This window comes from Panthera uncia, chromosome C2 (assembly GCF_023721935.1).
Source record: "Panthera uncia isolate 11264 chromosome C2, Puncia_PCG_1.0, whole genome shotgun sequence".
Lineage (NCBI taxonomy): Eukaryota > Metazoa > Chordata > Mammalia > Carnivora > Felidae > Panthera > Panthera uncia.
Window position 1 is genome coordinate 4,215,089 of NC_064810.1, and position 16,020 is coordinate 4,231,108.

General features: G+C 46.0%; 1 protein-coding gene across 1 annotated transcript in view; it reads right to left on the minus strand.

Annotated features, from left to right (window-relative positions):
• The window catches only part of FAM3B (FAM3 metabolism regulating signaling molecule B), a 35,991-nt gene that overhangs the window by 11,573 nt on the left and 8,398 nt on the right, over positions 1–16,020 (minus strand). The window contains exon 3 of the mRNA XM_049628674.1: positions 13,982–14,105. Coding sequence (XP_049484631.1) covers positions 13,982–14,105 — 124 coding nt within the window. The remainder of the gene's footprint in view (positions 1–13,981; positions 14,106–16,020) is intronic.

Genomic DNA, 16,020 nt, shown 5'->3' on the forward strand with positions numbered 1-16,020 from the left:
CCGTTATGTGCACAAAATAAAATTATACCCAAAGAAATCTTCCCTACATCCTCCACTTTGTTCTCCTCATCCCCTGTTCTCATTTCCATTAATTTTTCTTAGTTTCTGATTTACTCCTCCAGTGTGTTTTTATGTCAAAAATAAGCAAATTGCATGTGTATGATTAATATATGTTTACGCCTGTGTTTTACATATAGGTATATATACACATATGAGTACACTTATGTGTGAGTGTATTTACGTAGATGTGTGTATTCCTTATCATATTATTTTATAACCAACCAGTAAATGTGTTGCTCTGAGTTCTGTGAGCCATTCTAGCAAATAATGAAACCCAAGGAGGAGGTCACGGGAACTCAGATTTATAGCCAGTCAGTCAGAAGCATAGTAACAATCTGGGACTTGTGATTGCATCTGAAGTGTGGGGGGAGAGAGTCTTGTGAGACTAAGCCCTTAAGCTGTGGAGTCTGAGGCCATCTTCAAGTAGACAGGGTCAGAATCGAGTTGAATTATAGACCACCCAGCTGGGGTGGCAGATAATTGCTTGATGTTGGGAAAAACCTACCACACATTGGGTACGGATGCACTCAGAGTATCGTGTGTAGTGTAAGGAAAACAATGGGGTTTTTCTTTATGCACCCAAAATAATGGGGCTTCTTGAGATAAAAACAGATAACTTGAGTAGCTCTGTATTTATTAAAGAAATTGAAATGTGCAGTTAGAAATCTTCTCACAAAGAACACTCCAGGCCAGAAGGCTTCACTGGGGAACTGCACCAAATCCTTAAAGAAATAATACCAATTTTGTACAAACTCTCTCAGAATATTGAAAAGGAGAGAATACTCACCAATATACTCCACCCTGATACCAAAACCAGAAAAAAAAATAAGAAGAAAACCACAGACCAGTATCTCTCATGAATGCATATACAAAAATTTTTAACAGAATTTTAGCCAATTGAACCCAACAATATAGAAAAAGGATGATATATCACAAGCAAGTGGGACTCACCTCAGAAATGCAAGGTTGGCTTAATATTCAAAAATGTAATTTGCCATATTAGCAGACTAAAAAAGACAAACTATATAATCACTTCAAGAGATGCAGAAGGGACACTGGCTGGCTCAGTTGGCTGAGCGTCCGACTTCGGCTCAGGTCACGGTCTCACAGTCTGTGGGTTCGAGCCCTGCATCGGGCTCTGTGCTGACAGCTCGGAGCCTAGAGCCTGCTTTGGATTCTGTGTCTCCCTCTCCCTCTGCCCCTCCCCTGCTCATGCTCTGTCTCTGTCTCATAAATAAACATTAAAAAAATTAAAAAATTAATTAAAATTAATTAATTTAATTAAAAAATTAAACATTAAAAAAATAGAGGTGCCTGGGTGGCTCCGTCGGTTAAGCGTCCAACTTCAGCTCAGGTCATGATCTCACGGTCTGTGAGTTTGAGCCCCATGTCAGGCTCTGTGCCGACCGCTAGGAGCCTGGAGCCTGCTTTGGATTCTGTGTCTCCCTCTCTCTCTGCCCCTCCCCCACTCATGCTTGGTCTCTCTCTCTCTCTCTCTCTCTCTCTCTCAAAAATAAACATTAAAAAAAGAGAGATGCAGAAAAAAACATGTGACAAAATCTAGTATCCATCACTGATTAAAAACTCTCAGAAATCTTGAGGTAGAAGGAATTTCCTCAACTGATAAAGGGTTTCTATGAAAAATCCCTAATTAACATCATATTTAATGATGAACGATGGAATGCGTTTCCTCTACGACAAGGAAAAAGGCAATGATGTCTACTCTCAGCATTTCTATCCAGCATTGTAGTGGAGGTTTTATCTAGTGTAATCAGGCAAGAAAAAGAAAGCAAAGGCATTCAGATTAAAAAAGAAATGGTAAGGGTCACCTGGGTGGCTCAGCTGATTTTGGCTCAGGTCACGATCCCAGTGTCGTGGGCTTGAGCACCGTGTTGGGCTTCATGCTGAGCATGGTGCCTGTTTGAGATTCTCCTTCTCTCTCTTTTTGCCTCTCCCTCTGCCCCTCCCCTCCCTAAAAAAAATTCTTTTTTTGTTTTTAATGTTTATCTTTATTTTTGAGACAGAGCATGAGTGGGGGAGGGGCACAGAGACAGGGAGACCCAGAATTGGAAGCAGGCTCCAGGCTCTGAGCTGTCAGCACAGAGCCTGATGCGGGGCTGGAACTCATCAACTGCGAGATCATGACCTGAGCTGAAGTCAAACGCTCAACTGACTGAGCCACCCAGGTGCCCCAAAATCTATTCTTAAAAAAAAAGAAAAGAAGTGGTAAAACTCTCTTTTATTGGGGGTGGGTAGATGGCATTATCATCTACATAGACTATCCAATGTAAAAACAAAACTACTAGAACTAATAAGTGAGTTTAGCAAGGTTGTGGGATATAAGCTCATTATCCAAAAATTAATCGTATCTCTATTTGCTAGTAATAAACAGCTGGAAATTTAAAAAAATTTTAAGTATACTATAGCATCAAAAATGAAATACTTACAGGTAAATATAGTAAAAGAGCTGTAAGATGCGTATACTGAATACAGTAAAAACATTACTGAGACAAGTTGAAGAAAATTTTAATAAATGGAGAGCTAACTATGTTTCTTGAGTAAAAGATTCAATATTGCTAAAATGCCAATTCTCCCCAAATTGATCTAGAGACCCAATGCAATCCCAATCAAAAGCCAATAGTTTTGTGTAGAAATGTGTAAGCTGATTCTAAAATTCATATGTATATGGAAAGGATCTAAAATAGTCAACATAATTTTGAAAAAGAAAAACAAAACTGAAGAAATTATGTTACTGAACTTCAAGAATTAATGTAAAGCTACATTTATCAGGGCAGTTTATATAATGAAAGACAGACAAGTGGAAGGGAATGGAGAGTCCAGAATTAGATATGGTCCCTTGATTTTGGCCAATGGTACAAATTCAGTAGACAAAGATGGTATTTTGAATAAATGTGCTAGAACAATTGGATATCCACATTTAAAAGTGATTTCAATCCAGACTTCACATCATATGCAAAAATTAACCCCAAATGGGTATCTCACAGTATATGTATTGAAAAATCTAAAATTATCAAATTTCTAGAAGAAAAATACAAGAAAATTTCTGTGACTTTGGGTTGGGCAGACAGGATCTTAGATAGGACACAAAAAATATGATCCTAAAATTAAAAACTGGTAAATCGGACTTCAATAAAATTAAGAATTTCTGCTCTTTGATAAACACAGTTAAGAGAAGAAAAAAGACAAGCCACAAACTGGGAGAAAATATTTGCAAATCATGTACTTGATGAAGGACTTGGATACAGAATATATAAAGAAATCTGAAAGTCAATAATAAGAAAACAACCCAGGGGCACCTGGGTGGCTCAGTCAGTTAAGCATCCAACTTCAGCTCAGGCTCATGGTTCATGAGTTCAAGCTGCGCGTCAGGCTTTCTGCTGCTGGCAGCACAGAGCCCGCTTCAGATCCTCTGCCCCCTTGTCTTTCTGCCCCTCCCCCATGTGTACGCTCTCTCACTCTCTCTCTTGAAAATAAACATTTAAAAAAAATTTTTTTTAATATTTATTTTTGAGAGACAGAAGGAGAGGATCAGAGCGTGAGCAGGAGAGAAGCAGAGAGGGACACACAGAATTGGAAGCGGGCTCCAGGCTCTGAGCTGTCAGCACAGAGCCTGATGCGGGGCTCAAACCCATGAACTGTGAGATCGTGACCCGAGCCGAAGTCAGGAGCTCAACCGACTGAGCCACCCAGGCGCCTCTTAAATAAATATTTCTTTTAAAAATAAAACAACCCAGTTAAAAAATGGACAACTGACGTAGATACTTCATCAAATAAGATATACATATAGCAAATACATACTCAGAAAGAGGTGCTACGTCAGTAGTCATCAGGAAAATGCAGATTAGAAACTTAGGTACCACTGCACACCTGTTAGGATGCCCTAGATTGGAAGGACTGAGCATATGAGTGTTAGTGCAGCATGATGGTGGATCAACTCTCATACACTGATGGGAATGTAACACAGGACAACACTTTGCTTTAATACTTAAAATGTTTCACCCCATTTTCTTCTTGTTTGCCTGGTTTCTGAAAAAAAGCCCAATATAATTCTTCGCCTTGTTGCTTTATAGGTAAGGTGCTTTTGCTTTTTTTTACTTTGTTTTATTTGCCTCTGGTTTCTCATACGATTTTTCTCCTTGTCTTTGATCCTCTGTAGTTTGACATACTTAGGTGTAGATATTTTAGTATTCATCTTACTTGGTTTCATTAAGCTCCCTGGATCTGTGGTTTGGGGCCTGTCGATAATTTTGGAAAACTTCCAGCAACACTGCTTCAAATATTTCTGTTCCTTTCTCTTTCCCTTCTTCTGGTACTCCTATTACACATTATACCTTTTTACTTGTCCCACAGTTCTCGGATATTCTGTTGCGTTTTTTTCCTTCAGTCTTTTTTTTTTTTTTCCCTTCTCTTCCTCTTTCAGTTTGGGAATTTCTATTGACATATCCTCCAGCTCCCCAACTCTTTCCTTTCTTGTATCTGGTCTACTGATGAACCCAACAAAGGTGTTTCTCATTTCTGTTACAGTAATTAATTTCCTTTGATTCTTTCTTAGGGTTTTCATCTCTCTGCTGACATTGCTCATCTGTACTTGTATTTTGTCCACTTTTTCAATTGGAACCTTTAGCATATTAATCATAGTTGTTTCAAATTCCTGGTCTGCTAATTGCAAAATCTCTGCTATGCTTGAGTCAAGTTCTGATGCTTGCCCCGTCTCTTCAAACTGTGCTGTTTACCTTTAGTGTGCCTTGTTACTTGTTTTTGAAAGCTAGACATAGTATGCCAGTTAAAAGGAACAGAGGTACCCTGATGAACCTGGATGCAAAAGTCCTCAATAAGATACTAGCCAACCAGAGCCAACAATACATTAAAAGAATTATTCATCATGATCAAGAGGATTTATACCCAGGATGCAGGGCTGGTTCGATATCCACAAAATAATCAATGTAATACATCACATCAATAAAAGAAAGGACAAGAACCACATGAGTCTCTCAACAGATGCAGAGAAAGCACTTGACAAAATACAGCATCCTTTCTTGAGAAAAACCCTCAGAAAGTAGGGATAGAAGGATCATACCTCAAGATCTTAAAAGCCATATGTGAAAGACCCACCGCTAATATCATCCTCAATGGGGAAAAACTGAGAGCTTTCCCCCTGAGTTCAGGAACACAACAGGGCTGTCCACTCTTGCCACTGTTAGTCAACATAGTTTTGAAGTCCTAGCCCCTGCAATCAGACAACACAATGGAATAAAAGGCATCCAAAATGGCAATCAGGAAGTCAAACTTTCACTCTTTACAGATGACATGATAGTCTATATGGAAAACCTAAAAAGATTCCACCAAAAAATTGCTAGAACTGATCCATGAATTCAGCAAAGTTGCAGACTATAAAAATCAATGCACAGAAATCGGTTGCATTTCTATACACCAATAATGAAGCAACATAAGGAGAAATCAAGGAATCGATCCCATTTACAATTGCACCAAAAAGCATAAAATACCTAGGAATAAATTGAACCAAAGAGGTGAAAAATCTATACACTGAAAACTATAGAAAGCTCATGAAAGAAATTGAAGAAGACACACACAAAAAATGGAAAAATATTCCATGCACCTGGATTGGAAGAACAAATATTGTTAAAATGTCAATACTACCCAAAGCAATCTACATGTTCAGTGCAATCCCTATCAAAATAACACCAGCATTCTTCACAGAGCTAGAACAAACAATCCTGAAGTTTGTATGGAATCAGAAAAGACCCCGAATAGCCAAAGCAATCTTGAAAAAGAAAACCAAAGCTGGAGGCATCACAATTCCGGACTTCAAGATGGAGGCATCACAATTCCAGACTTCAAGATGGATTACGAAGCTGTAATCAAGACAGTATGGTCCTGGCACAAGAACAGACACTCAGATCAATGGAACTGAATAGAGAACCCAGAAATGGACCCACAAGCGTATGGCCAGCTAATCTTTGACAAAGCAGGAACGAATATCCAATGGAATAAAGACAGTCTCTTCAGCAAGTGGTGCTGGGAAAACTGGACAGCGACATGCAGAACAATGAACCTGGACCACTTTCTTACACCATACACAAAAATAAACTCAAAATGGATGAAAGACTTAAATGTAAGACAGGAAGCCATCAGAATCCTCAAGGAGAAAATAGGCAAAAACCTCTTTGATCTTGGCCACAGCAACTTCTTCCTCAACACATCTCTGGAGGAAAGGGAAACAAAAGCAAAAAATGAACTACCGGGACCTCATCAAAATAAAAAGCTTCTGTACAGCAAAGGAAACAATCCGCAAAACTAAAAGGCAACCGACAGAATGGGAGAAGATATGTGCAAATGACATATCAGATAAAGGGTTAGTTTCCAAAATGTAAAGAACTTATCAAACTCAACACCCAAAAACCAAATAATCCAGTGAAGAAATCGGGAAAAGACATGAATACACGCTTCTCCAAAGAAGACATCCGGATGGCCAACTGACACATGAAAAAATGCACAGTATCACTCATCATCAGGGAAATAGAAATCAAAACCACAATGAGATACCACCTCACACCTGTCAGAGTGGCTGACATTAACAACTCAGGCAACAACAGATGTTGGCGAGGATGTGGAGAAAGAGGATCTCTTTTGCACCGCTGGTGGGAATGCAAGCTGGTGCAGCCACTCTGGGAAACAGTATGGAGGTTCCTCAAAAAGCTAAAAAAAGAACTACCCTACGACCCAGCAATTGCACTACTAGGTATTTATCCAAGGGATACAGGTGTGCTGTTTTTTAAATTTTTTTAATGTTTATTTATTTTTGAGAGAGAGATAGAGAATGCAAGCCATGGAGGGGCAGAGAGAGAGGGAGAAAGAATCTGAAGCAGGCTCCAGGCTCTGAGCTGTCAGCACAGAGCCTGATGCAGGGCTTGAACCCACCAACCGTGACATCGTGACCTGAGCCAAAGTCGGACACTCAACCGACTGAGCCACCCAGGTGCCCCCAGGTGAGCTGTTTTGAAGGGATACATGCACCCCCCGTGTTTATAGCAGCACTATCGACAATAGCCAAAGTATGGAAAGAGCCCAAATGTCCATCGATGGATGAATGGATAAAGAAGATGTGGTATATAGATACAATGGTGTATTACTCAGCAATCAAAAAGAATGAAACCTTGCCATTTGCAACTACGTGGATGGAACTGGAGGTTATTACGCTAAGTGAAATTAGTCACTCAGAGAAAGACAAAAATCATATGACTTCTCTCATATGTGGAATTTAAGATGCAAAATTGATGAACATAAGGGAAGGGAAGGAAAAATAATACGAAAACAAGGAGGGAGACAAAACATAAGAGCCTGTTAAATACAGGGAACAAACTGAAGGTTGCTGGAGGGGTTATGGGTGATGGGCATTAACGTAGACACTTGTTGGGATGAGCACTGGGCATATACATAGGGGATGAATCATTGGAATCTACTCCTGAAATCATTATTGCACTATATGCTAACTAACTTGCATGGAAATGAAAAAATAAGTGAATAATTTTTTTTAAAAAAAGGAACAGAGGTAAATAGAACTTTAGCGTGAGTGTTTACGTTCACCTGACTAGGAGTGAGCTGTGTTTGTTATTTGCTGTGGGCTGTAGGTGCCAAAGGCTAAAATTTCTCTCCTATGTCTAAGATATGCCTAGAGACTCTTTTTAAAATTGGGTTTAGCCTTGTGGTTCTTTTACGCTGTAACCCTCTGTTATTTTTTTTTTTTTGAATGTTTATTTATTCATTTGGAGGGACAGAGAGAGAGAGAACAGGAGGGGGAGAGAGAGGGGGAGAAAAGAGAATTCCAAGCAGGCTCAATGCTAACAGCAGGAGGTCACGGGGCTCAATCCCACAAACCATGAGATCGTGACCTGAGCAAAAATCAAGAGTCAGATGCTCAACCAACTGCAAACCCCTGTTATGTCAAAGGAGCTTCTTTTGTGTGATGTTAAGATGTGGGGGAAGGGGAAATGTACAGTCCCAAGACTGAGTCTCAATCTTTTGGGGAGCCTGTGCTACTTGGGCGGTGGGCTTCACAAGAGGCCATATTGTTTCTTTGACCCCTTAGGTGAGACAGGAAGGTTAGAGGGGGCTGGTTTAGAGGGGGCCCCTCTGGTGTTGGGTATTTTCCTCCCACAGGTCAGTTAGTATCAGGGAAAACCGACATTGGTTAGACTCTGGCAAAAAGTTTCTCTTGAAGGCAGGCCATCGTGAAGGAGAACAGAGCCCTGGGGGCATATTTCAGACCGGCTGTTTTCCCTTCCCCCTGACAAAAGCAGGAGGGGACTTTTTCTTTGATCTTTACTCTGAGGGCCTGGTGGGGTTCCTGACAGAAAAACTCAGGAAAGTGTAGGGATTCCTCCAAGGTTTGGCCTGCAGGAGTTTTAATCTCTCAAAACGGTCCAAAACCCCCGTCAGCAGCAACTGACCAATTGCCCCTGAAGGATTCCTGCCTGATGCTGGCTCCAAGCTGACGTGGGATTCTGGGGATCTTCCCGTCTCTCCCATTTTCAGGCCGGTGGTTTGCCCTGTGACCTCAATTCTCGGGTATGTGTATGTTTTTATGTATAGCATAAAAATTGGAGGTTTATGTGCCGTGATCCAATCTAAGAGTTGTTTTCCCTTAACTGGCAGCTTTCGGACCACCTGCTATTATGTGAGACCTACTAGTTATTCGTCATACCATCATACTTGGGTTGTTTTCTGGTTTTGTTGCTTTTTAAAATTTTAAAATTTTGCTTTCACTATACAGGTTTTTTTCTTTCGTTTTTTTTTTTTAACGTTTATTTATTTTTGAGAGAGACAGAGAGAGACAGAGCACAAGCACGGGTGGGGCAGAGAGAGAGAGGGAGACACAGAATCCGAAGCAGGCTCTAGGGTCTGAGCTATTAACACAGAACCCGATATGGGGCTCAAATCCACGAACCACGAGGTCATGACCTGAGCCGAAGTTGGACGCTCAACCGACTGAGCCACCCAGGCACCCCATATAGTGTTTTTGGCTTTGTTAAGGGTCATATATTTTAAAAATAGCATTTTAATAAGTGAACAGATAAAATACGGAGAAGATTTTTTACAAACACACAAAAAAGACTACTTTAATAGGTAAAGAATCTTGTAAACCAATAAAAAAGGCCAGAGACAGAGGTGAAAATGGGCAAGAGATATGAACAGTTTACAGAAAATCAACACAAAGGCTCTTAGCTTAAAAGATCCTCAATTCACTCATGGCAAAAGCAATGAAAGTAAAAATCTCATCTGAGACTTCAATTTCTATCTCTCAGAGTGGCAGAGATCAAAGTCTCTGTCAACATGCTGGGCTAGACAGACTATGGGGGAACGGTCATTCTCACTGTGCTAATCTGAATCCTCTGAGAAGCAGCTATCCGAACAGGATAAAATGCACAAGAATTTGTATCAGGGGAACTGCCTACAAGAGGAGAGGGGGAAGGGGCTGAGTTAAGGGGGGAGAGCCATCAGCTGCAATACGAGTCTGACCCTAAGCCAAAGACAGGGGGACGGAGCCATGCAGTCTCAGGAGGGTTCAGCGAGGCCACCGGGGCATCTGGAACCCAAGCCGGCCATCGGCAGAGCCTGACTCTCCCAGGAGTGGGTTTGCCTGGTGCCCCTCTGCTCACACGGATTTTCTCCTTCACCAAACTCTCCCCTGAGCTCCTTTTTTAACTAGGCCTGACTTCGAACGTTGTGCTCATGTCTGCATTGTCCAATTTTAGAAGAACTCTGCTAAGTCAGTTTATCCGGATCCCCCTCCCTTTGATAGCTGATCACCCTCCATATCTGGTTGGGTTTGCTATCCACATGGTGTCTGATCGCCCAGCCCGCCTTCAGCAAAACACAGGAGGGGACCAGGAAAGTGGAAGGCGCCATATCTTAGAAAAAGGAGTTAAAATTCCAGAGAGGGAGACAAGGCCGTCCCAGGATGACGGTGGATAGGGGTGCCAGACGGCAGCTGCACGGTGACCCGAGAGCAACCTGGCTGACCCGAGTGGGTCGGAAGGCTCCAGAAGAGGAACTTGGTGGATATCTGATGGGACATTAGATTTGTTTTTTAACTAGAAGAACATTTTGGGATTAAACTGATGTAAGTAACAGAAAACCAAGCAAGCTGACAACCAACAAAAAGACAAGGAGACACGATGGTTGTACATGATGTGATTCAGCCACGAAGAACCTTCACTTAGCCGTGTTTAAAAAAAACAAACAGGGAGTCCTGGGTGGCTCAGTCGGTTGAGCATCTGACTTTGGCTCAGGTCGTGATCTCACCGTTCGTGAGTTCAAGCCCCGCGTCAGGCTCTCTGCCATCAGCACAGAGCCCACTTCAGATCCTCTGTCTCCCTCTCTCTCTGCCCCTCCTCTACTTATGCTCTCTCTCTCTCAAAAATAAATAAATATTAAAAAAAAAAAGCAAACAAAACTGGAGGCCACCATTTGAATATATCCCTAGACCAACCATCACAGTCACGTAACCAAAACTTGACACGGAGACACTGACTCTGACCTTAAAATGTGACCTTTCCCCACATCTGGGTGACTTTTCAGCTGTGAACAAGTAAGGTCATGCCTCCGGAAGGCATGGCCGTCTCCAGTGACAAGTGACCCTGGACAACAATGCACTAACTCACGCCTGCCTCGTAAACGCCGCTGCGACTACGGAGGCCTGGGCTTTCCGACCACGGTCGGTTGGGAGGTCTCCTATTCTCCAACCGTTTCCCACTCAGTAACATACTCATATCAAGGAAAAGTCCTTTGGATTTTCTCTTGACGGTCTTACTGATGCAAATGCTGGGGTTTGATCACACTAAAAGGCGTGGGTCAGGACTATGGTGTGGAGGAAGACAGCAGTGGGCGGTGTGGGGGGACCGCTCACCTACTGAGTGGCCGGCCCACAGATGATGCCTAACCTGGGAAAGCCAACAAGGGCCAGCCCAAGGCTGCCATTAGAGACGGGAAGTAAGGAAAGAGGCTGCTGAGAGATGGAAACTGCTGTCCCTGGGGCCGGCACGGCTGCGGTGCCCAGTAAGGGCTGGTGGCACTAAGGAAACGAGCGGCAGAGAACCGCCTTGTCTTTCTACATAAATTGTATTTTTTCTTCATATGATGATTACCACAACCCAGCACTTCTTGCTCCGTGAGTCGACTACAAAAAAACCACAACGCTATGCCTGGCAAGTGACGCTCCGTAGGCCTCTGCCTGGGTTTACTCCCCTGTCCCTTTTAACCTGCTTTTATCTGAGTCTATCCTGCTTTGCACCACGCCGTGTTCTGAAAACCATCTGGAATACTGTTTGAAAGCAGGCGAGCTACATTTGGGTCCCGCCTATTCATATCGTGAGTTGTTCCGTTAGACTACTGGACTCAAGCCAGTCTACCCAGCACACCCCTGGACTCCAGGGCAGAATCCTGGCTCTGCCACGAGCTCTGAGTGACGAGGGGCAGGCTGCTGAATCTGTGAGTCGGTCCCCTTGACTGTGCCATGGGGATGACAGACGGGACACCTCACAGGAAGTCGCCTGAAGTTAACACATACGTGCATTAGTGTGTCCTAGGTTGGCATGATGCTGTTGCTTTGGCACCATGGTCAGGGGAAGGCTTCAGGCAGTGTGGACCAGTGGGAACCCGGCGCTCTGGGTCTAATTTGGAACAATTCCCTTCTGGTGACGTGATTCTGGGTGAGCATCCCTATCCCACTGTCCCTACCCCTCCCAGGTCTCCCTCTTCTTTTTTTTTTTTTAAGTTTATTCCTTTAGTTTTAAGAGAAAGAGAGTGCAGGGAAGGGGCGGAGAGAGGGGGAGACAGAGAATCCCAAGCAGGCTCCACACTGTCAGCGCAGAGCCTGACGTGGGGCTCGAACTCACGAGCCGTGAGATCATGACCTGAGCTGAAATCAAGAGCTGGACGCTCAATGGACCGAGCCCCCCAGGTGCCCCTCCCCTCTTCTCTACCACAGGCTCCTGCTCAGTTTTCAAGCCGAATCCCCACCTTGTCTCCTCCATGGACCTCTCTGGCAATCCCATTCAATGGTACATTTGCTTCTGGAATATTCCACAACCACCCACAAAATCACCATATCGCCTTCACCACGGAAGACTGAAAAATCTGTTCTCTCCCAAGTATAACAGTTCTTGGTGGGGAAGGAGGGGCTTGGCCCCCAGGAGACATGCGGCCGTGTATAGAGACACGTATGGCTGTCACAGCCGGACGGGGTAGCCTATGGTATCCAGCAGCTGGACGTCTGGGATGCTACTGAACCCACGACACAGACAAGGTCATTGGTCCACAGGGTCAGTGGTGTTGAGGTGGAGAACCCTGGACTGTGACATCAGCTCCTTGAGCACAAGAGCCATGTTTACTGTCCTATTCTGCCACCGAGTGCCCCACCCGGGGGTTTTGTGTGAAGGAATGTTTACCGATAAGCCCCCCGGGGCTGAGTAAAGCGGGCCTTGGGTGAGTGAGGGACCCCCAAAGGGCAATGTGCTTTCCATCCAGTCCCCGTACGGAATGGGGAATGTGCTGAGACCAGGCAAGGGGGGGTTGCTGAGTCTTCGGCTCGTGCCCTGGCGTGCTACGCTCCTTGGGAGGATGAGCTGAGTGCAGAGACTACGAATTAAAAGTTGGAGAGAGGGACGTGCATCTCTCGCAATGAACCAGCCAGCAACGAGAAAGGAAGGCGAGCCCAGTTTTGGGAAAAGGGTGGATGATTGGGAAAGACTTCCTCCTCCGTGTTGGGGAAAGCCCACGCTCTCTCTCCTTTGTAGTAACTATTCATGGCTTAAGCATCCTTAAGCTAGGTGTTATGGATTGCACTGTGGCCTCTCAAAATCCACGTGCTGATGTCCTAGCTCGCGGTACCCCAGAACGTGACCTTCTTTGGAGGAAGGGCCTTCCAAGAGGTGACTAAGTTAAAATGAGGCCATTAGGGTGGTCCTACTTCATATGACTGGTGTCCTTTTTAAAGGGGGGAATTAGGACACACACACACACACACACACACACACACACACACACAGAAGACAGCTCTTTGCAAGCCCAGGAGAGAGGTTGGGACAGACTCCCCCTCACAAAGGGAACCAGCCCTGCCCACACCTTGACCTTGGGCGACCAGCCTCCAGGACTGTGAAAGAATGAATAAATGGCTGTTGCTTAAGCATCCGGTCCGCGGTGCTTTGTTAGGGCCCCCCGGGCAGAGGCAAACACTAGGCCAGGGCAGTTCTAAGCGCCGAGATTTATTTAAGCTATCGTGGGTCAGGCCGTCAGGAAGGAGGAGGTGTGGGCTGCCAGGAGAAACGACATCTGCTTTAATCCACGAGGGTGAGGACCATAAAAAGAAAAGGGAAGCAAGGGGCGCCTGGGTGGCTCAGTCGGTTGACTTCAGCTCAGGTCACGATCTCAAAGTTCGTGGGTTCGAGCCCCGCGTCGGGCTCTGTGCTGACGGCTCGGAGCCTGGAGCCTGCTTCGGATTCTGTGTCTCCCTCTCTCTCTGCCCCTTCCCCGCTCACGTTCTGCCTCTCTCTCTCAAAAATAAATAAACAGTAAAAAGAATTTTTTTTAAAGAAGGAAAGCAAGACGGCATCTGCTGAATTCTGGCATGTCTATGACTTTGGAGGGCTGTGCCACGCGTTCGAAGCAGGGCACAACATGGAAGCTCGGCGCTGTCCCACCCGCAGGCAAATGAGAGCTCAAGGCGGGGACACCCCCCCCCCCCCACAGGACACAGCAGCTGTCACCCCCATTCCCGCTTGGATTCCCAGCCTTTGCCTTTCCCTCTGAGGGCAAGCATGCCGCGGGGCTGGCCCCGGGGAAGGGAAGGCATCACGTGGGTGTCCTCATCACGGGTACTCACAGCTCGTCTTCAAAGCAGATTTTGGCATACTTGTCCCTGCCGCCCCCGCTGAGCAAGCGGTAGGCGTAGGTGTCCGAGGGGCACGGGGTCCAGTGGTCACATTTCTGCCTTTTAGGGGCTGGGGCTGCAACAAACAGGAACATAACGGTTAGCATCTTGCAGGTACTTGTCAAATGGACCCACTACTCGACCGTGAGCAGTGGCCCTTCGATCCCAAGACTCCAGCCTGGCAAGTCCCACCTGGAGTGGGGAAGGGAGTCACCAACTTTGCATTGGCAGCGTCCGAAATTCCCCTAGAGATACAGCTGGTTTAACCTGCATGTGTCTTTTTTTTAACGTTTATTTATTTTTGAGAGACAGAGAGACGGAGCACAAGTTGGGGAGGGGCAGAGAGAGGGGGAGACACAGAATCGGAAGCAGGCTCCAGGCTCCGAGCTGTCTGCACAGAGCCCGACGCGGGACTTGAACTCACAAGCCGTGAGATCGTGACTGAGCCGAAATCGAAGCTTAACCGACTGAGCCACCCAGGCGCCCCTGATCTGTGTTTGTCTTAAAATAACAAATCTGCACAAGGGAGAGGATGCTGGGTGGGCATAACAATTTCAGAAGGTGAGGGAGCCCCTGCCCAGGGCCGGTTCCCTCACTGACATTCTTAGCACACAATATGGAAAGAAAGCTCCCTTGGGTCGAAGGGGGCTGGTGAGCAAAGCAATAGCCATCTATGGAGCATTTACCCAGCTTCTGCATTTACACACCCTGACGCGCGCACACACACACACACACACACACGCCTGCTCTGGCCACGTGACCACTGTCCTTCCATATGAGCCTGAGACACTGAGTTTTTCCGCCAGGGGGCGACGAGGTCAGCGCTGGAGATGTCTCCCCAGCACCCGTACTTTACAGGGGCAGCACCTCAGGAGCCCAGCTGGCCTCGGGACAGCCCCGCGCCCCTCCCTCTGCCGGGTGCCATGTGGCCGTCCCTACCACGTGCCCTTCTCTGTCTGCCGTCGTCCACAGAACCCGCCGTGCCGTGCCCAGTTCAGATTTAAATCCCAAGCCCCCCTCTCGCTTGTCCAGTTTGACCAGAGGTGTGATCCGTGCCTCTCTGACTGAGGACGCACGGCTGTGACAGCCGGGCGGGTGGTGAGGCCCTGGGAGGCCCTGCTGGCGGGAATCCGGGTGCAGACGCGCACGGGGAAGGTCCAGAGCTGGACGGGCAGAACTTCTAGGGGAGCACAGAGAAGCAGGTGCCCCGGCTGGGGATGGGGGCCCACGGAGCTCTCCAGGGAGCACGTGCCCCATCCACAGCTTCCCCTCCCTCCTCGCCTGCCCCGCCCCTGAGACCTCCCCGCTGCCCAGCTCTCTGTTCTCTTTTCTTTCTCCTGGCCCTCAGCTTATCCCCCAGTCCCCTTCCCCCAGGAGACGGTGTCTGTCTCTTCTCCGCCGTGCTCCCAGCCCCCAGGTGGGATGTGGTAAACGCAGCGGCTCTACTGTTAGTTGACCGACTGAGTGGGCATCTGCACCCCCCGGGTGGGGGAGAAATCTCCTGACTTCAGAGACACCCAACTCTGTCCCCACCCCGCGCCCCATGCGAAAGCCGCGAGGGACCGTAGGGCTTTCTGGACACGTGTGGCTGCAGGCCCCGGTCCACCTTCACCAACCTTCCTTCCTATCGAGTCTATCTTTTAACACAAGAAAGGACCACGGGGTTTTTTACCTTTCCTTGTTTAATTTCTGCCGGAGAAAAATAAAGTGAAAGAAAAGGACTACAGTCCACGTTTTCACTCTAAAGAGTCTTGAGACTCTTTTCGGCTTATCTTCCTCCAGACGTTTCTATGCATGCAGAGGGCATCTGCAAAGTTGGTAAACATAGGTTGTATATATTCAAGCGGTACGTTACTTCCATAAGTGTTCACATAATGTACTCAATACGTTTTTTTCCCAATCTCTAAATTTAAAGCGAGGGGTCCAACCGTGAATGTGAAAAAGTGCCAAAAATACAGTATCTTCTCTGTGTCTCTGGATTTGGGGCACTA